This window comes from Anguilla anguilla, chromosome 4 (genome assembly GCF_013347855.1).
Source record: "Anguilla anguilla isolate fAngAng1 chromosome 4, fAngAng1.pri, whole genome shotgun sequence".
Taxonomy (NCBI): Eukaryota; Metazoa; Chordata; class Actinopteri; order Anguilliformes; family Anguillidae; genus Anguilla; species Anguilla anguilla.
This window is the reverse complement of record NC_049204.1, coordinates 19,969,800-19,995,346: the sequence shown is the minus strand read 5'-3', so window position 1 is coordinate 19,995,346 and position 25,547 is coordinate 19,969,800. Positions and strand designations below refer to the sequence as shown.

The 25,547-nt window shown below is 43.1% G+C and overlaps 2 protein-coding genes across 2 annotated transcripts in view; both read left to right on the top strand.

Annotated features, from left to right (window-relative positions):
* The first annotated feature begins 1,655 nt into the window (after positions 1-1,655).
* Positions 1,656-19,980, top strand: zgc:101569 (uncharacterized protein LOC449822 homolog). The gene is made up of 6 exons (XM_035416062.1): positions 1,656-1,988; positions 3,739-3,924; positions 6,058-6,155; positions 6,659-6,803; positions 16,024-16,173; positions 18,630-19,980. The coding sequence occupies exons 1-6, from the start codon at positions 1,829-1,831 to the stop codon at positions 18,851-18,853; spliced, it is 963 nt and encodes a 320-aa protein (XP_035271953.1). The 5' UTR covers positions 1,656-1,828; the 3' UTR covers positions 18,854-19,980.
* Positions 19,981-22,217: 2,237 nt separating this feature from the next.
* bmp6 (bone morphogenetic protein 6) overlaps positions 22,218-25,547 on the top strand; it is a 29,691-nt gene continuing 26,361 nt past the window's right edge. The window contains exon 1 of the mRNA XM_035416060.1: positions 22,218-23,152. Within this exon, the coding sequence (XP_035271951.1) occupies positions 22,747-23,152 (406 nt within the window). The 5' untranslated portion in view covers positions 22,218-22,746. The remainder of the gene's footprint in view (positions 23,153-25,547) is intronic.

Here is a 25,547-nt window from a genome sequence, read left to right as displayed (position 1 = left end):
TTAGGGGCATCTCTTCCGTCTCTATTGGGTAAGTGGGCATCAACAAACGGTGAGACATTATTACTTTCTCTGCTGTTCATCCGTTTGAAAAATTATGAAGATGGGTACATTAGGTGGTTGTCTTATTTCTGTGAATTCTGTCACTTTTCAAGGACAGGATGCAGTTATGGCACACATCATTTCCTATAGTTTTTCTTAAAACGTACTGATTGCCGGACAGATAAGCAGAATTTCAAGTGCATTACATTACATTTTTATTTGGCAGATGCTTTTATCCAAAGTGACGTACAAAAAGTGCATTTCATGGTCATATACAACTACTAAACACAGGTTCGATAAGGTACAATACTTATTTTGTACAGCTATTTCTAGCCAAGAACACAGTTTAGTTCACACAGTGAACACTATTCAGGCCTAACCTCTGCAAAGCCAACTAGGCAGAAGAATAAGCTACAGTATTGTACTATTAAATACAAATTACCAAAAAGTGTTGGGATGGGGCAACATGTAAGAAGTGTCATGAAAGGGGGGGGGGGGGGGGATTTAGAGTGATGGTGGTAGTTAGTCCAGGTATAGTCTGAAGAGCTGAGTCTTCAGGCCACGGTGGAAGATGGGTAGTGAAGGGGAGGTTCGAAGAGGGATGGGAAGTTCGTTCCACCACTGGGGAGCTAGGGTGGAGAAGCTCTGTGATCCCTTTGGTCGGGTGGGGATACAAGGCACCCTGCTACTGCAGAGCAGTGTGGTCAAGCAGGCACATAGGATTGAATCATGTCCTGCAAGTAGATGGGGGCTGTCCTGTTGGCTGCAGTGTAAGCAAGGGTCAGGGCTTTGAACCGGATCCTGGCAGTGACTGGTAGCCAGTGGAGCGATCGCAGCAGAGAAGTGACGTGGGAGAATTTGGGAAGATTGTAGATGAGTCGGGCAGCCGCATTCTGAATCATCTGTAGTGGCTGAATGGCACAAGCTGGCAGGCTTGCAAGGAGAGAGTTGCAGTAATCAAGGCGAGAGGCCACCGTAGCCTGGACGAGCAGCTGGGTAGAGTGTGTCGTCAGGTATGGTCGAATCCTTCTGATGTTGTACAGAAGGAATCTGCAGGACTGTGATGTTGCCTTGATGTGCTCCTTCAGGTCCAGTTGGTCATCCAGGACCACCCCCAAGCTCTTGGCAGAGTGAGTGGCAGTCACTGCGGTGCCATCAACCGTGATTGAGAGCTCACGTAGTAAGGAGGTCTTGTATGGGAAGAGCAGCTCAGTGTTGTCAGACATGACTTAAACAGGTAGCAAATGCCAAACAGTTCGCTAACACAATTGGAAATAATCATACTGCACCATTTACATAGCGTGTATGTTGTATATAATTGTATAATTATATACAATATATAATTAATTTACGACTAGTTTTTACTAAGCTGCCTAGGGGCAGTGCACTGAGTTGAATGAGACACTTAAATGTGTAACCGGGCTCTGGCTTTTTATTTTAATGTTGACATCTTTCTCTTGAGTTCTTTTTTGTGATTAAACATTTGGAAAATAAGCCCGGCAATATTGATAGCCAAATGGTCAGCAAGAAAACGTAATATCAAGACAGGAAAAAGACTGTTCCACTAGGACCTAAAATGATGTGCTTTGTTTCCGGGGGGATTGTGTTTGCGGTAATATACTGATAAGGAAGTTTTTATTTATTTATTTATTTGTTGTTGTCAGTACGTCAGGCTTAAAATAATCGTGTTGACAGGTAATAGAACGAAATATTCTTTGGAGGGAACTATTTTCAGCTTTTCACGTTTTCATATGTTCAGCTAGCTGTAACAACAACTTTAACATTTCTAATGCATTCGGTAGCTTGCAGAACTATTATGAATGCGTTGAAGGTCATCACGAAAACAAATGTACTTCGGACCGCATCGTTATTCTGTAGAATTCCCAGGGAAATGATAAACAAGTCTTTCAGTACTTCGAGTAATGTTCAAGAAGGCCAGGGAGAAAGAGGTAAGTTGCATTAACGAACGAACTTCACGTATTTGAGTGAGGAAGGTGTGTTTTATGTGAAATTTCTGTTTGACGTCATTAGAGGGCAGCAGGAGACTTGGTTTATTTGGAAGACCTGTTGAGATCAGGCATATTGCACTTTCTGTTTAGGCCTAATAAAAAAAAAATATTGTAAAAGTATTTATTAATTAATTTATTGTCCTTTCTGTTGTCGTATATGTTTCGATTGTACCAATCGGTTTTTGTTAACAGTGAATTATATTTTTGATATAGGCCTACTTCTGGTGACTTCAGAGCATCTTGCGAAAAGGATGGAGTGCTTGGAGCGTATTTTCTTGACATAGAAAATATACATAAAAATAGAAATTATATTAAAAACTTAAGAAAATAAACTGTGCTTTCGAGCCAAACTCATATTGTTATTACGGTAATAAGTGTGATTTTATATTAAAATCCATGTCATTAGTATCATTAGTACAATTCCGTGCTTTAGGAATATTATCAATGTACAATCATTTCAGTCACTAGTAGGATTATCAAGGCTATGCAATCTGTGCTAATGCAGGTCCAAAACGAGAATGTATTTAATTTCTTGTCCTTTGGTTGCAGCTGGTTACATTATGTCATTTGGTGCTCATGTTTATAGAATTTTCAGACGGCATAATTGCGGTGTGATTTTTGGTTTTCTGTTGTGGTCACATGAATAAAAAGGGTGGGATATGGAGAGAGGGGAAAAGCACAAAGACCCACCCTAAAAATAGTGAAGTAAATGATGTGTGGAAAAGAAAATTTTTCATCAAATATCAGTATTTTCCTAACTTTTGTTTTTCTGTACTTCTGTGACCCAGGCCATTGGTTCAGGTCAGCTGCACATCTTAAGTAGGAAAATACATCTGGCGCAAACAGACACACATTGTAATGTTTTACATCACTCATAGTACGTCTATGGTTTCTTTAACCTAAAATCGCTAGAATAAAAAACGAAGTGCTGACCATGAAAGACATGGATCAAGTAAACTAAGACGTGTTTCTTTTCCCATGCATTTCTCATAGGATTGCAAATGCACTGATACAGCCTCAGTCATAAGGAAGGCAGCTGTTCCCCATTGCACTTCTTGGGCACTGCATAATAAAATAATCTGAAAATCTGCAGTTATTTTTACTGTGTTGTTATATGATGGTTCCTTTCAAATCTGTCCTGACTGTTAATTGTGGCAGCAGTAAAATGGCAGAAGCCAGTTACACTGAAATTCACCACCTGCACCTGACCCTCAGATTTTAAACACTACCAGGAATCCACGAGTTTTGTTTTAGCAAAAATTGTTTTTTTATATATTATTTTAAAATATAGGTTTCCCTTTTGCCAGCTACTGTGTATTGTAATGAGAAGGCGCCTTAGGTTTTTGTACATTTAAACTTAATCTGAGGATGGTTTTTGATTTTATGAAGCAGGGTGGGGCCAGCTACTCCCCCCTACACAATTGGCGACGGCCTCTTCTTTCATAGCCTGGTTGCAGATGTGCCTCCGCGATCCCTCCACTGCACAGTAAACAAGTAATACGAACTGCGGGCGGCAGGCCGCAGAACTGTGACCTAAACCAAACTTCAGCCCAGGCCGGGCGCCAAAAGCAACAATGCCTTCTCATTCTGCACTTCCTCCTCCTGTCCAAAATCGATTTACATTCCATTCGTCAACACTGCATTGTGTCAGGGTTTTTTTTTTTTTGTGTGCGCCATTATCTCTCTTAAGCGCCGAGGCCTGTTCCATTGTATCGGAATGTGGTGTCAGAAAGGACGGGTTCCGTGCTGGCCGTCGGAATCAACCGCCCGGAGGCGCGAAACGCCATGAACCAGGAGACGGCGCGGCTTTTGTTCCAGGAGCTCTCCGCATTCGACGGCGATCCCACACTCTCGGTGGCCGTGCTCTACGGCGTCGGTGAGTTCTGCCGCGTCCTTTGAGCACTGAGGATGAATGTGACATCGCTCGGCCAGGCATGGGGAGGGTGCTCGTGAGGTTCAGTCGAGAGGCTTCTAACCATGCCACCTGCAGCCATTTAGATCTGATAGAAGGATGCAGAGAGCAGCAGCGATTCTTCTTTGTCTGACCTTAAATAAACTTGCGTCCTCTCCTTACCTGTGCGGTAATTTCCTGAGGCAGTCCCTAATTTTCTTTTTCTGCAGGTGTGAAGACACGGAGCAAATAAGCACGTCTTTACATTGCGGGTTCAAATTCTGCGTTTCCGTGATAAGAGAACGCTAAGCCCTGTGGTGTGTGGTCCCGGGGCAACGTAATGAACGTCTTTGGTTTCTGTGTTTAAGCAGACTGCTACCCTTAACAGCAAGGTGTTAAGGAATCAGACCTCGAGCTCAACATTTTTTTGGAAAGATTGTAATTATGGGGGCAGTGCACTCAATACACACAATACCAGCCAAATTATTGTGATTTTTAAAATTATACATTTAAACTACCCCAGCTCAATCATGAGTCGTAAAAGATCAAAGCCTCTCTCAAGCCCTAATTAGCAGTTATTGGACAGCATCCGGGGGCCGGTGTCAGAGAGGCCACGCTGTCAGCCGCCTCCTTGCGTTACTGTGCGCATAAACACAGCTGAGATGGTGGGCCTGCAGCACGCCAAGAATGAGGCACGCAGGATGCTAGCTTGAATACGTTTCAAAATGGTGCTCTTCATCTGTAAACTGAGCTCCTTCGACCGCAAGTGACTTCTTTCAACCTGCACATCCACAAGTCCTGCTAGGAGGAATAAAAGTCCAATAGTTCATGCATGCACTTCAGAGCTAGATGTGTGCCAGATGCAGGTAGATAAACACAAAGCGATCTGACTGAATGAAAAAGTTCTCTGACTGTTTTATGTTAAATGGACTAATTTGAACCAGTTGTTATCAAATGGTATTACAGAGTGAGTTGAAACGAGTGCATACTCAAACTGTCTCTGAAAGACCATTTCCTTATATCCAGCATTTGTTGACAAATGCTTTCTTGTTAATTTTGTTGTTCAACGTTGCTTATATGGACAAGCATTGACAAGGTTTGGTTTGGTCTCTGATAACCTGTATGATGAGGGGGCTGACCGCAGTGATGCATGGGCTATCATGACCAGAACATTTCTGTTTCAGATCCAGGCTGGAAATTCGCAGCTCTGCGTTCATGAGGAAAGTATTTGAGGAGGCCTAATTAGCCAAAGCATAATGGTGTTCCTTTCTGCACGTTTTAAGATAAATGTGTGTTTCAGGGCTTTCGGTAAAGTATTAATTGCTTTATCGGACCAGTTTTTCTTTTCACTTTAAAAATAATTCTTTTTGTGCTCCATACATTCAAAAAAATGAAAGCATGGATGCATTTATTACACTGTGTGCACCAGATGCCTTATCTAAGCTGAGGACGCATGGTGGCACAGTGACTGTGCGGGGAGACCAAAAACACTATGGGCCAGTATTAGAGTGCACTAGAGTGGCACATTTGCTGAGCCACTATGGCTATTCATTTGAACTGAGGCCTGGAATAGACTGTTGTGGCTAAGCTGGAGGCAGACAGCGTAACCAAGCACTCGCAGTCCTTTTGGCCTTCGTGGATCATAAGAACACATCATTAATAAGACCTGTCTGGACCCTGTCTGAGTGGAAAATGGTTCCGTTCCCATTACCCTTTACCCAAAATATTCTATATGTGAGAATGATGAAAGGATATGACCATCATCCTTCTCACTATTATTGTAAAGAACAGCAGTGTTGCTGCACTACTTTGACACCCCCCTGCTGGAAGGCATGCAACATGCGGTTTATAGGCACCCCCAAACAGGCAAATTCCACACAAATTAAATTGTCTGTGTTTAATTTTGCTGCTTTAGTATTAATGAATGCATTGTCCTGCGGGAAGAACAGCTTGGCCGGCCACTTTAAGTGGAAAATGATTTGTGCGCCGGAGTTCCCTCGGACCGGTTTCCAAATTGCAGCTCTCCCTGGTCTCAAGTTGTCGTTTTTTTTCATCTTCCTCTTCCCCTTCTCCTCTGGTTTCTGTTGCCATACTTTATAATTTTGTGGTCTCTTCTAGGAGGGAATTTCTGCGCTGGTTATGATCTGAAAGAGTTGGGCCATCACTCTGCCTCCCTCAAATTGGAACAAGATGTCACCAAAGGTCCTGCTCCTATGGTTAGAGCCTCTGAAAAAAATGCGCCAAATATTGTACCAATAGTAACGATCCGTACTGAGGAGTCTCTGGCACCATTCTGTACGGAGGAGTCACTAATGCCTGGCAACTCCTCACTACATACATATGTTTGCATTGAAGACTGGCACACATTGTCCTTTTGTAATGAAAAGTTGATGATATATGGTATTATAGCAGTCTGCATTGTGCTATCATTGGCCACAGTTGCATGTAGGCAATTTTATGAATGTTCTTTTATGTGCCCTTTGAACAGTTATAGTCAAACTGAAATGCTTTGATAATAGCTAGCAGTATTTGGACTTGATGCAGTATATACGTGCAGGACATGTTCATGTTGAGGAGACATGGTTATCTGTGCTAACTAAAGAGTCACACAGAAGTACCTGTATATGGGTTAGAGGTTAAAGGTTTTCTGTCAATATTGATGTTTTAGTGTTATCAGTAAAGAAGGTTTATCTGTAAAACCCATTCACCGTCCCCACAGGGTCCCTCCCGCATGCAGCTGTCCAAGCCGATGATCGCGGCGGTCAGCGGCTACGCTGTAGCCGGGGGGCTAGAGCTGGCCCTGCTGGCCGATCTGAGAGTGGTGGAGCAGAGCGCCATCATGGGGGTGTTCTGTCGCCGCTTTGGTAGGCCCCTTCCTCTCCTTTGTCCTCATCATCCTCTTTCTCTTTTGCCTCGGCTTGTGTTCATCACTTTTTTTTCAATTTCATGCCCAGTGTGGGCCTGCATATATCCAATTGCCACCGTAATCTGGAAATGTTCAGTCGGCAGTCGCAGCCGCGACAGTTCTTCTCCGAAACATGTGACGTCACTAACTGCTTCTTTTTCACACTGCCGACTACTGCCAAGCTCACGCAGAGCAGAGTTCAAGGAAGGACCTTTCATGTGTTGCCTTGACATGCAGTCCACGGGCGCCAGCAGAGGTCACTGAAGAGTGATGAAAATGGACCCCTAACTAACTGAACCCTCCCATACCGTGGGCCATGCAGTCACCATTTATGCACCGTCCTATGGGGCTAACGGCTACAGTTAGCACTGGCGTGGCCTGAGGCCATGAGGTTCACCTTTACACCACGGCATGGTGCCTTAACTGAATGAGCCAGCCAGCAGCCCAGAGAAAACATCACATCTCAGAAAGTGCCAATGGCGGGAGCAAGCCCCCAGCCATGTGGTGGGATTCATATATTGACTGAGAGCAGCCCACCCTACAGATTGCACCACCAGTATTGCCCAGAAGTGTTTTCTTGGTAGATCTGGGTGACCATCCTTTTTTGTAGGGGATTAAGAACTAAGTAATGGGGCCAATGGGTAACTGATCCTGTTAAGGCACTGTGGGTGGATGGGCCCTATGGTCTGGGGCTGAATTCAGACCATGCCAGTGCCGAATGTGGCCGGTAACTCCATATATTTGTGACAGTGTTAGGAACGGTTAGGACGGGTTCAGTTGACCAGAATCCATTTCTCATTGCTCTCTGGTGGCCTGCTGATTGATTGGGAGCTGCGGTCTGCTTCCTAAAGCTGTCACGGTTTCTGTGCAGGTAGATCATTTTTCTGTGCCTGCACCGGCTCAGTGGTTAGCATTCCGATTAGCCACTCGGCTAATCGTTATTTTGGTGTGTGGGGACGATTAGTTCGGGCTTGCAGATTAGCCACTCGGCTAATCATTATTTTTGGTTCCTGTGGGAGGATTGTTCCTGCTTGAACATTCCATGCATTCCTGCAGGGTTACCTCTGATCGGTTTCACCTGTGGGTTGCTCACACCTTCCGCTGATTACCAGCCACACCTGTGGCTGGGTATTTAAAGCGTCAGTAGGCAGTGGAACGGTGCTTGAGTGTAACGTGTTTTGCTCTAGCCAGTTCCCTGTCGTATTCCTGAGCAAGGTATAAGGAATTTAAGAACAAAGAGATTTAAAAAAGAATTCTGACTTCAGTTTGTTTGTTTTTTGGAAAAAGGTATTAGGACGGTATAGGTCCAGATTCTGAGGCCGGCGGTTTTAAGGGGTTATTGTGTCACCGTTGGGGCACAAACCTTTCTGCCCTTTACTAACCAGGTTTCCCTCCTGGTTTTAGTTGGCCTCAGAACTTCTTCGGTTTGTTTTTGAAAAGACATTTCCTTTTTCTCAGCTTCGGTTCGAAGTTGTTTATTTTTCATTTCTCATTTCCCTATTCCTTTATTTTCCTTATATACTCCTTCTTCCTCAGTTACCCGTTTAGGGGTTTATTATTCATTATTTGGGATACGTCCCCTAGGAGTATAGCACCCCCTTATTTCGTCTCTCACGAGACTCAGTGGTTACTGGAGTGCCCTTTGGTAACTTATAGATCCCCTGTTTGGTCGCGTCTGGTCTTCACCCTTCCCCGCCCTCACAAAAGCAGCACATCAAGTGTCTTCCTCTGACTCTTGCCTGTTCAAAGTTTGGCTTGTGGGTTGTGGTGTGACGAGGAGCAGCTGGTGACATAATGTGATTCAGAGGAGCATCAGCTACAGCAGTGGCTCCCAACCCTGTCCTGGAAATCTTCCGTCCTCTAGCTTTTCATTTCAGCCTTAATTTGGCACACCTGATTTTTCTAATTAGCAGCTCAACGAGATCTCTTGCTTTTGAATGAGGCTTGATTTCTTAGGTTTGGAGTGAAAACCTACCGGACATGTCCAGCAACATGAGCATTCCAAACTAGGGAGAAAATGGCTAAGTGGCATTTCAGGAGCAAACTCATGTCATGCCATGAGATGAATTAGAAGTATCCTTAAATTAATTCTAAAAGCAAGTTGAAGCCAATGCTGTGAGACGAGGATTGGGGTAATGTGTGCTCTGAATATGTGCTATGCCCTGCGATGGACTGGCGGCCTGCCCAGGGTGTATTCTTGCCTCTTACCCAGTGCACGCTGGGATAGTCTTCCGCACCCCCGCGACCTTGCCCAGGATAAGTGCTTATAGATAATGGATGGATGGATGGATGAATATGTGCTATGCTGCTGAATGCTGCATGACCTTTCCCCTGTTGTATGGAAATGTTTTATGGAAAGATCCTTCTCAGTAGGGAGGCTAACTTTGTATAATGCATAGCATAACATTTTGAGCTCTCGTTTGTCCTCAGGCAGTATTGCATTAAAGTGGGCAGAAGTGACTTGTGCCCCTAGGCCTTGTGGACTGAGGGCATGGAGGAGCTCCTGTAACACAAAGAGGTAATGGAGATGCATTGCCTGTCCTCCTAGATGCTCCTTCCCCAACTAAAAATACAGCCGCCACGTTTATAAATACAACGCACAGACTGTAATTTGCTGGCCATGGCCGATTCTCTGTAGCCTTTCTAAACAAGGCTTTTCATCCCCTCTCTGTAATTAGCTTGGAGATCCTGGCATTGCCCTCGTCTGACTATACATGTCCTTAGGGCTTTCTGACGAGACTGTTATTGAGAAACGAGTCAGCCGTGCTGTCATTTGCTTTAATGTGTGGCACTGCCTGTAAGGTTCGTCTTTATGACACATTTTTACAAGACGACTCGACCAAGATGCTGAGCTGTGAGCTTTACTGTAGGATATGGGAGGCATTAAAGGAAGGCCCTGTATTGCGACCTGTCTATCCTCAAACCATTGCTAATGTCTGAAACTCCTGCAGTGCTTCGCGTCCCCCTGCTGGCTGAGGTCGTAATAGCAACACGGCGATCAAGATTCTCAATGACGAAAATCTCTTTCTTTGAGATCTCTGAAAAGGGCCTTGCTCTATCCCTGACCTGTGTCTCACACACATTTTTTTTATCCCTTAAGACATTTTCCTAAAAAACATGAAAATCAGTGGGTGTGGCAATGGAACCAGTGTTTTGAAGCCAAGATAGGTATCCAAGCACTCTCAGCAATGGGCCTGTAGATATAACATTAAACAAAGAGAAATCACTATTTATCAAACATAATAACACTGTTGGTATTATGGCTGAGAGATTTATTTTAAGAACCCACTGGCAAGTATGTGAAATGTCTAATTTTGACAGATAAATTCCATAGTATCCATTGGTTGGGCGCAGATGGCTGCAGGCCTGGGGAAACCCTTGCGTGTGTCAAAAAGACTACAGCATGTGTGTGATGTGGCCGCACCACAACCACAAGAGGGTGATGACTTCCTGTCTTATGATGCCCGAACCTGCAGCTGGCTCGTCCAACCCTGTGTCTCTCGCGAGCGGGAGCGCCGACGAATGTGTGCGCCGTGGAAAATCGGGAGCATAGAATGTGGCTTTCAGACTCGAGACGCTGAAGAGAGATGAGTTTTGGGAGGCTGGCGGAAAAATATTACGATGGTAACCTTTGAGGTTTAGCACACGGAGACCTGCAGGAGTGGAGAGGGCGGTCTTATCTTGGAGCTAGGGGCCGCAGAACGTCCAGTAACGGCTGGCTGGCTGCTGTGACAATCTCGGAGGCCCCAGCTTGCTGGTGGGAGGACTTGAGGCTTTGCTCAGGTTTCAGCAGTGCTCAAAGCCCCAATTAGCAAGATGAATGGAGTGCTGAGAGAGAGGCGAGTGCCAGCGCTGTGTCTGATACCTGCTGGGCGCGTCCCAGATGGAGCACACTGCTGCTTTACCTGCTGTGTGTGTGCGTGCGTACACGCGTGTGTGTGTGCACGTGTGGGTGAGTGTGTGGAGACACGGCTCTGGGAGAGCTCTCCAGACTCTCAGTATTGGCTCCGCTATACCAGGGAAAGGGAACCCTGACTTCCTGAAGGGCCTCAATTATTCAAGTCAATCTAGGACATTGTGGCCTACTTTAATTAAAATGCCAATAATTTGCCAAGTCACATAAAGGTTTCAGGTGGACCAAAAACCAAAAGTAGCTCTGGCGTTCCAATTCCATTAGCCTTAATGTTCTCAGATTTGTATTCGGTTTGGCTGTTTTTGGCCATTCTGTCATTTTCTTATCATATGCTGTTTCCACTGGCAATGGTGCAGCATGGTAACCTCAGTCACTATTATGGTTTTACGTATTCCTTTCCTCAAACAAGAGAATTTAACTCATTATAAACAAGTTATTTTTAGAGCTTTTTCCTTTGGTCATACTTGCTATGATGTCAGGGCAGGGACAACATAAGAACCACAGAAAAAAAGCAAATGATTCAATGCTATTCGCTGCAGAAGATTGAATGGAAAGAAATCCTATTCTTCTGTTATTCTGGGGCAGCAGTGTGTTGCAGTAGTCAAGGTACTGGGTTTCTTGCTTTAACTACTGCTTCAGACAAAACTCCAGTTAGTGCTGAAAAGTAAAATCCCTGAAACCTCTATTTATGTTTAGTCCACACTGCATGTCTGTTTTGTCACGGTTTTTTTTTTTTTTGTCTGGAGTCTAATCCACACTGAGTTTAATTGCATTACCCTCATTGTAGGCCATTGTGGATGGCAAGGCTTTGATGTTGTTTTATGCCAGAGAAGAAAAGCCAAGCCTGTTTGAGCCTTTTCTCATGGTACAGTACTCCTCTGGTCTGATAGCATAGGGTCTGCTAGCACACATGCCTGTACACATGAAGGTAAGGTGTTTGATCCTGCTGATTTACAAACATTTCCCACTTGGCACAGATATTCTTTAATTTGAATATTCTCATGAAACACAATTTTCTTTGATCACCACAATTAGTCTTCCGTACAAAAAGTAAGCTAACTCATGACGTGTGTTGCTTGCTGATTTTTCGCTATCTCGTATTCATTGTTCTAAAGAAATCTGTTTATAGTCCATGTTCTGAAAGAAGCTATCTTAGACCTGAGGTATAAGATTTACAGCTTTGAAGATCAGAGTGTACAGTCTCTCAGGACTCCAGAAGTATAGTCAGAGTAGGTCTCATGTGTAAAGAGTATTCTGCTCTTTGCATTTTCTGATTCATTTTAAAATATATTAATTTTTACATTTTACATTTCAAATATATACGTAATTATGTATTTACATTACATTACATTACATTTATTTGGCAGACGCTTTTATCTAAAGTGACGTATAATAAGTGCTTACCAAAGGTCATTTGAACAACTACAGAACATATCTGGTAAGGTACAATGCTCATTATGAAACAGTTATTTATAGCCATGAACACATTAAATCCAGTTCAGACAGTAAGTATAGGGTAGGTCAGAAAGTTATCGTAAGTCAAACTAGGAGGCATGACAACGAGCTACAACGTACAGATAACGATACATCAGTCCAGTATTTCCTCAGTGCTAATCACATTTGTATTTTAAGATCAGACCATGACTATGAGGCAAAATTCACAATGTCTACATTTATTTCATGTGGTCTTTTAAACAGACATGGAATTATATTACAATAGTACCATTCAATGAGTTAAGTCCCCCTATTCCAAGTCAGCATACGTATTGGGACCATTGACCGTCAGCTGTTCCAAATTTCACTGGTTTAGCATATTGCCTTATTTATAAATGCAAAGCTGTGTGTCATACTATGGAAGAGTTAGGTACAAGACAAGAAGATGAGGGCCAGAGAACTGAGTATGACAACCATAACTACTTGCCAACAATCAGGCTATCCTTGGAAGACATCAGAAAGCCATGAGAGGATGATAATAAGCAGTGAAAAAAATCCTTAATTGCCAGCTTGAGTAATTCCTAATTATCTCCATACATTGGGGGTGAAAGAATTGCAGGGCACTGTGCACAGAAGACAGAGGCAAATTACACAGGCTACACTTCCAGATGTAAACCTCGCCTCTGCACCAAGAACAGAAAAGCGAGATTGGAATTAGCAAAAAAAATACACAGATAAGCCTGATGAGTTTTGGAAACAAGTCTTATGGACAGATGAGACGATGATTAAATCTTTAGCATAATAACGGAATGGTGAAAGTGTGGAGAAAGAGAGGAACTGCTCTGGACCCTTGACATACTACTTCATCTGTCAAGCATAGTGGAAGCAGTGTGATGGCCTGGGCCTGTATGGCTGCATCTGGAACCAGTTCAATGGTCTTTATTGATGATGTAACCAGTGATGGCAGCAATAGAACGACAGCTGAAGTACAGAGAAACATATTGTCCACCAATAACCAAACTCATTGGACAGAAGTTTATCATGCAGACCCAAAACATACAGAAAGCTTAACCGAGGATGCTTGTCAATCTGGAAGAAAAGGTGGAAGTGTTTGATGTGACCAAGACAGTCACCAGATTTAAACCCCATTGAACATGCTTTTCACTTACCCAAAGGGAAACTGAAGTCTGTAACCCCAGCAAACAGACAGCAACTGAAAGAGGCAGCGGTAAAAGCATGGCAGGGCATCTCAAAGGATCAAATCACAAACCTAGTAATGTCCAGTCCACAGACTGGATTCAGTCATCAAATGTTACAGATATACAACAAAATATTGACTTTGGAAGTCATTCAATTTGTCAACTTTACTTACTTTGTCCCAATACTTATCCTGGCTTGACATATGGGTACTTGAATCATTGAATGACATTATTGTAATATGGTTCAATGTCAGTAAAAAAAACCACATGAAATAAATGCAGACATTGTGAATTTTGCCTTATAGTCATGGTTTGATTGATCGAAAGTTCAAATTTGAATAGTGCAGAGGAATAATAACCAGTTTGACACGACTGTCTCAATACTTTTGCATTTAACTGTAGCTAATTTTATAAAGACTTGTCACAATACACTTCACAGTATAGTCTGGCCTGAACCCCCACAAAGCAAGCCTAAGGTAGCAGTGGCAGGGACAAACTCTGTGATGAATCAGACTCAGTAGAGGCAGCCCATCCTCCTCTCTCTAATAATAATTTGTTTCTGCATATTGATGGAAGGCATAGGACTGAAACAGGTCAAGGGCAAAGCGCCCGTTGAGGTCAGTGGACTGAAATCAGATGGATCATACAGTAAGCAGCCATCATCGGCAGGGACGACAGAGCAAAGTGCCCTGTGGCCGTGGGGCTGACCCCTGCAGTGCAGAGGCTGTGGCTGAGCTCATTATACCAGAGTGGTGACATCCTGAGGAAGTGGCACACAGTCTCAGGTCCAGATGCTTCCTCTTGCCGTTGGTCTGCTTTTCCAACACGACAGATCAATACCAAGGGCCTGACCTGGGGATGCCTCACCTTACAGGGCCCTCAGGGCTACTGGGAAATAAATAATGTTTTCATTTGACATCATAATTTGATGGACACATAACATGTTCAGGTATTTAACGTAAAAATCATTTCAGCATTGGTAAAAATTAATTCGTAAAGATTTGGCTAGCATGTTCAAGTGTCAAGATATTTTACATTATCCAGAGATTGATAGTGCCCTTCACAATAATCAGCAGTCTGAGGATAATGTAGTTGAGTTTTCTTGCGCACTCTTGTGCTCCAAACCAATTTGAGTCATTACAGGGAGAACATAGAATTAAACTTGCCATTTTTATTACCGTGTCTAAACTCATGCCATCGGGCCCGCAGAGAGAGGGTCCATAGGAAATGTAGTCTCAACCACCATGGGCTTTTACAACATGGAACAGGATGGGACTGAGCCAGGTGTATTAGCCATTAAGAGACGGGTACTGGTGAAGGAAGAGGACACCGCAGATGTATTCTGTGATACCAGGAGTAATGCAGAGGGTTGTGTCGACCTGTCTCCTTTTTTTTCCTGATGAAGTGTGATAGTAGTGGACCAGAGCTGTGGAGGCTTTTTGTGTTGGAGGACCCAGCTGTAATCTAATCTTCCCTCCATCCCAGAAGGCAATTATGGGTTTGAGTGTGTCTGGTATCAGGGCTTCACCTTATCACCAGCAGAAAGGAATCCTTCCGTTGGTTTAAAGACTCTATGGAGTTTTCCATTCAGAGTGGTGCTCAAAAGCCCTTCCTGACCGGACTTACGTTTTTAACCTGAGATGCGCTCGGCCTGTTTGCATGTTTTTATTTTTCAATAAAAATTAAATCCCTGACATTAACTCTGATGTTTGAAATATGGCCTGTCTCGAGCATTTCTCCTCGGGGCCTTGTAACTCATAACTGGGTATAGAGACAGCATATGCTGTGCACTGTGTTATCCTTTACCATTACGATAGTCAGCATGGAGAAATGATTGATGTCAGTTTAAGGCAACAGAGACAGGAAGAGGGCTATTAGCTGACAGACTGAGGCCTCCTTATTGGTTGCAGATGTATTACAGTCTATTCCAATATGATGTATTTGATGGATTTTGAGAGCTAGCTGCATGTATAAATATAATTATATTATTTACATAACTTTCTACCCTGGGACTCCATAAAGAAAAAATAGACTGAGAAATTATTTGGGGTTATGAAAATACATTCCTCTCATAGTGATGGTTTTTCTATAATGGCCTTATGATGGGTAAGAAATTGGAACCCCCCCGTCAGAGGTCTTGAAATTCTGGTTATGGCAGAGAGGTGTTTTAAGTACAGGGTTACAATTCAGCTATTCTTCAGAATGGCCACAGTGGATGATTGTTACTGAATACCTTACTGAGTAAGAGAGAGGCTAGTGCGTGTGTGTGTGAGAGAGAGTGAGTGAAAGAAATAGACAGAAACAGATTTTGTTTCAGAACTGGATGGTGTAGACCAGAAAATGAGAACCCTGTTCTTGTAATGTCTCAATTTAGGATATTTTTAAAAATAGATGATGGTCACCTAAATTAAATTTAAATGAATTTTAATGAACATATTTTTTTGCATCTGGGTGAGGTAGCAACACTTCACAATGTGAAGTGATGTGATTTATACAGTTGCAAAAGAGGTTGAATTGATTTTTGAAAATCAAGGTATAGGGAATTTATGTGCAATATGTTTATTATTGTTCACACGCCTCTTTTATCTTCAGGCAGTTGGCGTCATAACACAGTGGACTGTCCTGTCCCACAGGTGTGCCCCTCATCGATGGGGGGACGGTTAGGCTGCCCCGTCTCATTGGGCTGTCCCGGGCCCTGGACCTCATCCTGACAGGCCGGCCCGTGGGCGCACAGGAAGCTCTGGCATTTGGACTGGCAAACAGAGTGGTCCCAGATGGGCAAGGTAATGCCTGGCACACGTGCCCATGTACTTACAGCTGAGCGCTTTTAATTTTCCCTGCATGATCATGGTCCAGAATGGGGTAAACTACATAAAAAACTATGATTAGTAATGAAATAAGCGTAAATGTAGAAATAACTTGCGCTTCTTTGCTTGGTTTTACTCTAATTGTGGGGTCATTACTTTTTGATTTGATGTATAAAAAATACAGAGAGCTAGACAATAGATAAATAACAAAGCCTTTACGTTGCATGCAATTTAACTGGAATATTTCTGGAATTCTTGAAAGTTACCCAGTACTCAGCAGCACGTGAATAACTTCTGTTTGAGACGAGCGGGAGACCTGCACCATGTGCAGTGCTTATTGGCAGAGAAAGGTGTGATACATTGGACTGGATTAAAAGAAACGCAACAAGCCGCTGCAGTTATCTGTAAGCAGAGAGCGGAACATTCCACAGTGGTACCAAATGTTATCTGATAAGAGTTGAATTAACACTGTTCGAGTTGAACTGACACTAGATATTTTGCTGTGTAGTCTGTGCTTTTTTATTTCTCACCTTACTAGCCCATATGATTTATGACTTCTGGCACACATGCAATTTTTTAAAATGGTCCTTTTGTGCTATTTTGTGTTGGTCTGACACCCAACATAATCAAAATCCTACTGAGAAAGTCTGTAGGAAAACCTTTGCACGCATACTCGGTCAAGTTCTTCAAATGACATTAAAAGATTAACTTTGTTCCTTTAGGAAATCATTCCCACAGTCGTAGCCAAGTCCGGCTAATTGGGCGGGTTGCTCGGTGATGGCCAAGTGGCAACGTGGCATTTTCCTGAAAGCCAGATGTCAGGAGGGGTCGTATAGGAACATTTTAATTATCTCAGACCATAAATCGAACCCGCAGCTGAATTGTCCTGCCTTGGCTGAAGTGTTTCAGTAAATAAAGATATAGATATTACCTCATTAAAAAATGTTTCTCAGTGGCAGCTTCAGCCAGAAACCTCAGAATGAGACTGCATTTTATGACCTCCTGGTAGACGTGTTGTGTGGGTGTGTGTTGTGTGTTTATTCCTGTTGGTTGCTGTGGATCTGGCACGTTTGTGTGTGTGTGTGTGGTGGGAGCTCCTGCTGTTTGTTAGCCTGTCACTATGGAGTTTGGGTGTGTGTCTGTGGTGTGTGTCTGTACCATTGCACTATATTAATGTCTTTTGTTAGTCTTTTTACAGCAGTAATGTATTGCTGTCATGCTAATGCAGTAATTAAAGCAGTAATGCATGTTTCCTGTCCTGTTAATGCAGTAATGCATGTTTTCTGTGGTGTTAATGCAGTAATGCATGTTTCCTGTCGTGTTAATGTAGTCATGCATGTTTCCTGTCATATTAATGCAGTAATGCATCTTTTCTGTGGTGTTAATGCAGTAATGCATGTTTTCTGTGGTGTTAATGCAGTAATACATGTTTTCTGTGGTGTTAATGCAGTAATGCATGTTTTCCGTGATGTTAATGCAGTAATGCATGTTTTCTGTGGTGTTAATGCAGTAATGCATGTTTTCTGTGGTGTTAATGCAGTAATGCATGTTTTCCGTGGGGTTAAAGCAGTAATGCATGTTTTCTGTGGTGTTAATGCAGTAATGCATGTTTTCTGTGGTGTTAATGCAGTAATGCATGTTTTCTCTCATATTAATGCAGTAATGCATGCTTTCTGTAGTGTTAATGCAGTAATGCATGTTTCCTGTCGTGTTAATGCAGTAATGCATGTTTTCCGTGAGGTTAAAGCAGTAGTGCATATTTTCTGTGGTGTTAATGCAGTAATGCATGTTTTCCGTGAGGTTAAAGCAGTAGTGCATATTTTCTGTGGTGTTAATGCAGTAATGCATGTTTTCCGTGAGGTTAAAGCAGTAATGCATGTTTTCTGTGGTGTTAATGCAGTAATGCATGTTTTCCGTGGGGTTAAAGCAGTAATGCATATTTTCTGTGGTGTTAATGCAGTAATGCATGTTTCCTGTCGTGTTAATGCAGTAATGCATATTTTCTGTGGTGTTAATGCAGTAATGCATGTTTTCCGTGGGGTTAAAGCAGTAATGCATGTTTTCTGTGGTGTTAATGCAGTAATGCATGTTTTCCGTGGGGTTAAAGCAGTAGTGCATATTTTCTGTGGTGTTAATGCAGTAATGCATGTTTCCTGTCGTGTTAATGCAGTAATGCATATTTTCTGTGGTGTTAATGCAGTAATGCATGTTTCCTGTCGTGTTAATGCAGTAATGCATGTTTTCTGTGGTGTTAATGCAGTAATGCATGTTTTCCGTGGGGTTAAAGCAGTAGTGCATATTTTCTGTGGTGTTAATGCAGTAATGCATGTTTTCTGTGGTGTTAATGCAGTAATGCATGTTTTCCGTGGGGTTAAAGCAGTAATGCATATTTTCTGTGGTGTTAATGCAGTAATGTGGGTTTTGTATCCTAGCTCTCCAGGCTGCTCTGGAGCTAGCGGAGCAGATCAGCTCCTTCCCCCAGCAGTGTCTCCGGGCCGACCGCTCATCTGCCTACTACAGCTCCTTCGACGCCTCGTCGTTCTCCGAGGCTATGCAGCGCGAGTTCGACCACGGCAAGCCCACGATCCAGGCGGAAGCCACTGCCGGGGCCGCCCGGTTTATCTCAGGAACGGGACGGGGAGGGGCGTTCTTCTAAAGCAACATCGCCAAACGCTTCCCGTGCCTGCCATTTTTGATGTAATGCAGCAATGATAGAGTTGCAAATGAGGATTGAGCATGTAGGATCTTCTCGCTTCTTATTAAGTGGATAATGTCAGGCTACGCTGAGGACAATGGATTTTTACCTCCCCCATTCTAGCAGGCCACACATCAGACAAATCATGCAGCAGACTTATAAACAGTCATCATAACGAGCACCCGTGGCACATTTGTAAAGCGAAATTCATCGTGATCCCATGATTAAAAGATGGGGGGGGGGGGGCAGTGGCTGGGAAACAAAGACAGGAAGCAGTGGTATGGAAAGCAGGCTGAGTTATTACTGAAGGGCTTACAATGAGCTTACAAACAGCCTCACCCACAAAAGCCAAGAGCGGCAGAGCTAGGCCCTGTAGGCCTGCAAATGAATTTAGCGTCGTTTGGCAACACATTAGCCTTCACCGATTGTGGCAGTACTTTGAATCGGGCTCTATGCGCTCTAAAGGGACAGTGCAGCCAAAGGTGGTCATTAGCGTGTGCGAGTGGCACGCACGCCCCGTGGTGATCCAGGCTGCCATGACCGGGCAGGGGGGGATGGGGTGGGGGGGAGAGAAAGTGAGCCGAGGGGCTGACCACACCTGCTGAGTGAGCAGCCAGCAGCCAGCGAGCGGGCCGGGGAACATCGCTGTGACCCATGTGATAATTAGGGCGAGAAGAGACTCCGTCTAGACAGCATGATCACAGGACGCGCTGGGTCTCCGCTGCCCTCCGGCTTCCTCTCTCCAAAGCCGCCTCTCCCCGTGCCCTCGCTTTGTGCCGCTTCCGCAGCGGGAGAATAAATCGCTCCAAAACTCGGGATGATTACTTGTGCTGTGTGTGTCTTTTATTGGCTTGAAATGTGATTTAATAATGTATTATAAAGAGGCTTTAAAGGATTTAATCTGGTATCTTGGTTAAATTTCAAAACTGACTTTATCCATCTGCCTGACTAATCTTCCCCAGTGCAGCTAATTAGCAATACAATGCCTTGTCTTCCCTTCCCACCTCCATTCTCCAGGTTGTCACTACAAATGATAACTGAAACCTATTAAGTTCAAACAAAGTTTAATAAAGAGAAAATCAAATGATGCGTTGTATATTATGTGTGTTAATGTTATACATATGCATCACAATAGATGCGGACTGTAAATGGACTGTAATGGTCAACATCACAAATGAAAAGTCAACACATTTTCAGTATGCAGCATGCACCACTCTTCAGTTGACTATGTTGTCTTAAGACAGTAGATGTGGAATTGCAGTGCAAGATGTTGCTATCCTGTCAGCTTTCTTTAAAACTGGGAGTGTCCTGCAATATTAGCAGATACCCCAATCAGCTCAGCTCTTTCCTGTCACCAAGCGTGATAGCAGACGTCTGTCTCTGTCGGCCAATAGGAAGCTCCAGTTCTGTATTAAATGATTCTCTGTTGCCGAAATATCACTGAAACTTTCCTTTCACTAAATGACAAGGAAGCTCAATAAAAAACTGGCCTAAAATGATCAGACTATAAAGTTGTGTCAGTATATCGGCACCTATTATATGCCGTTTCGGTTTCTGTTTGTGTAAAGGCTGTTGACATTCAGATCTGACACTTCTCCACAAGTCCCCTCCCCTGAGCTTCATCAGAAATCATTGACAATAGAGAAATAAAAGAGAACTCACTGTGAACAGGTGGCAAACCATTTAAGACCACCCCTGCAACCTGCGGGAGCGAGTAAAAAAACCCCCAAAAAAACACAAAAGGACCCATCTGCTGAATATCTAAGTTAATAAGCATTTGTCTTCCTCTGCGCTGTGCAGTTTTTCAGATGTGCTCGGTTCCTCTGCTCTGTTTTGCCATCTGGGCCTCCGCCAAGGAGAGGGGGATTGCGTCTGTAGCTTTGATGCTGCGGGCTTCGCTTCTGAGCGATAAGATTACCTGAAGAATGATAAGAGCGCCCTGCCTATCTGAGGATCTGAGACGCTGCAGACATAACAGCGGATTCCCAGGGGGGCTGGTGCGCTCTCTGTTCCTTCTCAAAGGCTGAACGCGACAATGGCAGCCCCCGCACCAAACGCGCAGAGCTCAAAGGTCCTGCACCTGATCTTACGCATGCCGACCACTGAGACTTCAGCCCCAGTGCTGAATTCCCACCCGCGTGTTCCCCACAACACTGCTAGCACAGACTCCTTTGAGCTGATAACCTTTTTTTCTTCTTCTGTGATCTCAAAACACCTGTTTGTGACATCACCTGAAAGCAAAGGACAGGGCAAAAATCCCAACCAGCAGGCCAATTATAATTCATAGCAAATTATTTTCTCTCTGGATTAATACCATACCAGCCCATGCACTTGCAATCATAGGAAGGTGTTATTGTGAATTATTTTTGACCACTCAGATTAAACTAATGTTGGCACTAACAGCCAAACAGTCTGAGTCAACAGGCAGATGGAAAGTAGAAATGGATTATTCCCATCCATGTGGTGGATAGCATAGAATCTTACAACCGCATGTGTATTGATGGGCAAGAAAGAACTTTTGACCTCTGGCCTAATGATTAAGGCATTGTCTTCTGGTCGAGAATGCAATGAAAGTCTGCAACTTAAAGAAAACTTCTAAGGCATTTAGTTATGGTGTGTTTACTTGTGTTCAGTCAACACAAGTAAATCCCCCCTCCCCCCCCACAAACACAGTGTAGAATGGGTTTTTAATTCCCTGTTCTGGACTAGGTCACATCTATACTGCGAGACCGATGTGGTAGTTTTAAAACTTCCCTCACAGGTTAATGATGTCAGTTCCAAAAACACGTGGAGTGAAATTTTAATTGTGAATTAAATGTTTGTCTTATTCAAATCTTACTTTCTGTTGCTGTTCTCATTGTCGTCGTAAGGGGTCGTGCCTGGTCAGAAATATAATCCTTTCAGCAGTGCGGAATGCTACATTTCTGCATCGGAGGTGGGAGTTCTGTAGGAACTGCCGGGCAGTGACATTTTGGTACAAAAATAATGTTCATTCTGACTTAAAGCTGGGTTTCTGCTGTGCTAATGTGCAATATATATGCAAGTTGATTCCAGTACACAATTGAGTTTTCTCATTCGCCTCGCCCTCAATGGAAATTTACACAATTTAAGAGCAATACTTTAGAACTGCCTGAACATGGGCACATAATGAAAGTGAACGCATTAAAAAAACTCCTAATATCTTAGGCTACAACAAAAATGGTTTTTGAAATGATGAACTCAACTGAGCACTCTGTGATAACTGAAATTTCCCCGAAAGCTCCTCCTATGTTAGCAGAGACTGGGCGGGCTCAACGTGACAACACGCGCTTTACTAGCTACCTGCTAATGCCACTTTATTTAGTCGCTCGAGGCAGTCAGTGGACTACTGAAGTCACTATGGATGAACTGTAAAAGTCGCTGAGGACGGTAGCCAACCAGCTTGGACATGTTTCATAGTTATATGAATTTTGTTACACGGAAACAATAATTTAAAATGTTTACTTCAGATGGATTGCTTTTGTTAGTCCTTTACAACACAGATATTTGACCCGGTCTAAAAAGTAAGAGCATTCGGACTTCCAAACTTGAAAACTCACCTTTTTGCTGTACGAAGCAGAAAGCCCTGCTCCGGACTTAATGGAGATATATCGGAGCGTCGGAGTCCTGGGACAACTCATCAACACCTTTCGCGTTGGATAATAGATATTTCATATGGCGTGAAGGATATTGCATATTTGTTATTCTTCCAAAGACTGGGGAGCACCTTGCCAAAAAATAGCGCGTCAGAGAAGATTCTCATACCATAATAAGACGCATCAAATAAAGACAGTTCTATAAAACCCACTACCCTAAAACTGCAATCTGGGCATACCATGATAAGCTACTCTTTTACTTTTGGGGGGTTGTGGTGGAGCACATATTGTATTATGCTTATTGTCGGCAGCAATTATTTATTTGATGGAAATAACGATATCCATCCAAACTTTGTTCACCGGCGGTTGCGGACTCACGAGAAAAGAGAGATGCAAAAAGAAATTCTCTCTATACTCGGGCTGCCACACAGACCCCGACCGCATCTGTCACATGACAAGTACAACTCGGCACCCCTCTTCATGCTTGATCTTTACAATACCATATCAAATGAAGAGAAAACAGATATGGAGGGGATTTTGGACCAGTATAAATCTATGTTCACCACCCAAGGACCTCCTTTGGCCACGTTCCAGGACAGTACCTTCTTGAACGACGCCGATATGGTGATGAGCTTTGTTAATTTAGGTAAGCATAATTCAATTTTCTTAATCCTGGTGTATGCACTGAAATGGACACGTGGTTAGAATTGGTATCTTGCTGTTGAAACGCTTCCCATGTGGACAGGTAAAATAATTAATAGTTCCCAGTGAGATAATTTATATTTATTGTCTTGAGATTTCTGGAAGTTAACGGGCAGCACGGTAAGTTTAGCGGAAAGCAGCATATTCATTTTAATCGAATTTAAATGTAATTATTTTAAACAAGAAAATAAATACAATTTGGATTCACACTCCGAAAGAAATGTATTCATGAAATGCATTCGTGAACTGGCAATGTATTTACTTATCTTACATAGAATTTTTAATCATGAACACAAATAAAGCCTTGACTGTTCAGAATATAAAATTGAGCGTCGAGCGTGCGCGCAGTAACCGCGTAAAACTGGCATCCACAACCGCAGTTTTTATTGTGGACACTCCTGGCAGAGAAAAGTAAAGCAAAAGGTCTAGGGGGAGTTAAGCAGATGAGTACAAGTGCTTATTTGCCAATATACCGTTGCATTCCAACAAACAGAGGAATGGATGGAGTTGATGATTGTGCCACCATACACCCAGCAACATCAGTGCCAAATGAGTGCTATTCCACAGGAAATTAGCAATGACTTGGTGGGGCTTTTTGGTGGGACGATTTTGTTGGGACGGCGAATGGCAATTGTGTTAAATCAGAATACTGCAAATATTATCAGGGTGGTATCTTCTGTCATCCCACTCATAATAGAAGTGGTTAATTGGTGCTTAACGCAGGAAGCAGAATATTTTGCAATCAACTGGATGATTTATGTTTTAACAGAGAAAATTTGAAACATCCACAGCAAAGTATGTAGACTAAATAATAGAGTGGAAGCTTGTTGTCTTTCCAGCTCTTTGAAGAGAAGGTTTTTTTAGAATGTTTCGCCCCCCGAAATTCTAAGTCATTGTTCTAGAACTCCATTGCTTTCAATTGCCTGTAGTGGTGGTTACATCAGCATTAGAATGGTCAGTTAGAAACATTCTAATTACATATTTGTGATCTTACACCTTAAAGGGTTAAATCTATTATCGGCATTTACTGATAACAACTATGGTTTGTGTGTATAAAGTCTTTGTCATTGTTTGTGTTGTTTTTGCTACATTTCTATAATTACACCACAAGCTTTAACGGGACACTTTAATCATAAAGGTCAAACATGAAAGGGCAGGACTATCCCTTCCATTTACAGTGCAAGTGTTTACAGAAACAATATAAACAGACTGTATGAAGATAAACAGAATTGGTGCCAGGCATAGCCAGGTCAGAGTTACTGAGCTTTATGGATGTCACTCACTGGCTGTTTCACATTGCTCAGGTCGAGAGCGCAGTGGTTTGTCTCTAGAGGAATTGAAACTTGTGGAACTTTGAAGGGAATCTGAACCCTAGCCTAACCACGCAGTGACTCTTGTGATATGATGTAATCAAATGAATGAAACAAACTACCCAGTAAAACTGTCTTAATTTATGGCCCTCCAGAGTTTTTTTATTTGGTAAGCTGCAGCACAGAAGGGTAACATTGGAAAATCAAACAGAGGAAACATGGGCTGTTCTTATGTAAATATACAGCTACTTTAATGACTACTGTATGAGGATGCTGTCCCATTTTCAAGCTGGTGGGTGTGTATGTATTTATCATTAAGGATGAGTCAGTTGCTGCTGCATGTCTGTGTGTCTGCTTTTTTAAATCACGTCCTTTACAATATTTCACATTTCTTTCCAATTCAGGGTGCCCAGGGAGTATGTTGCCATCTCCCTAACAGTACACAGAGTGCTGACCACTTTGGAGACACAGAGTTCCTTGAATGTGATTGTAATTAATGTCATACAGGCCAAAAGGCTCCATCTGCTTTGCTAATACCACACAGGCTGACTTCTGTTTGTGTCTGCATGTGAAGGACTGACTTTGAATCATCTTGCACTGTGCCCAGGTGGGCCGAGAATTATTATTAGCGATGTCGGCTGTTGCCTCTTTTTTTGAACACGTCTGAGGATGACAGAATAACTGGCACATTTGAAGAACGCCATCCAGGTCTGCAGAGTGGCATAGAGGGACATTTGCTGGCCTCTGTCCCTGTCCTAAGAGTGTTATGGAGCGACACAGAGGGACATTTGCAGGGTACTGTTCATATCCTCAGAGTGATATAGAGTGACATAGGGGGACATTTGCAGGGTTCTGTCCCTGTCCTCAGAGTGACATAGAGTGATTTAGAGGGACATTTGCAGGGCACTGTCCATGTCCTGTGTGTGACATAGAGGGACATTTTCAGGGCACTGTCCCTGTCCTCAGTGTGACATAGAGGGACATTTGCAGGGTTCTGTCCCTGTCCTAAGAGAAATATAGAATGGCATA

Bases quoted from the DNA above. Each gene is read 5' to 3' on its own strand.
- zgc:101569 (XM_035416062.1), top strand. From the start codon at position 1,829: ATGCATTCGGTAGCTTGCAGAACTATTATGAATGCGTTGAAGGTCATC. The intron at 3,925-6,057 runs GTGAGTTCTGCC...GGTCTCTTCTAG, and splicing joins GGCCGTGCTCTACGGCGTCG to GAGGGAATTTCTGCGCTGGT. The intron at 6,156-6,658 runs GTTAGAGCCTCT...CCGTCCCCACAG, and splicing joins CCAAAGGTCCTGCTCCTATG to GGTCCCTCCCGCATGCAGCT.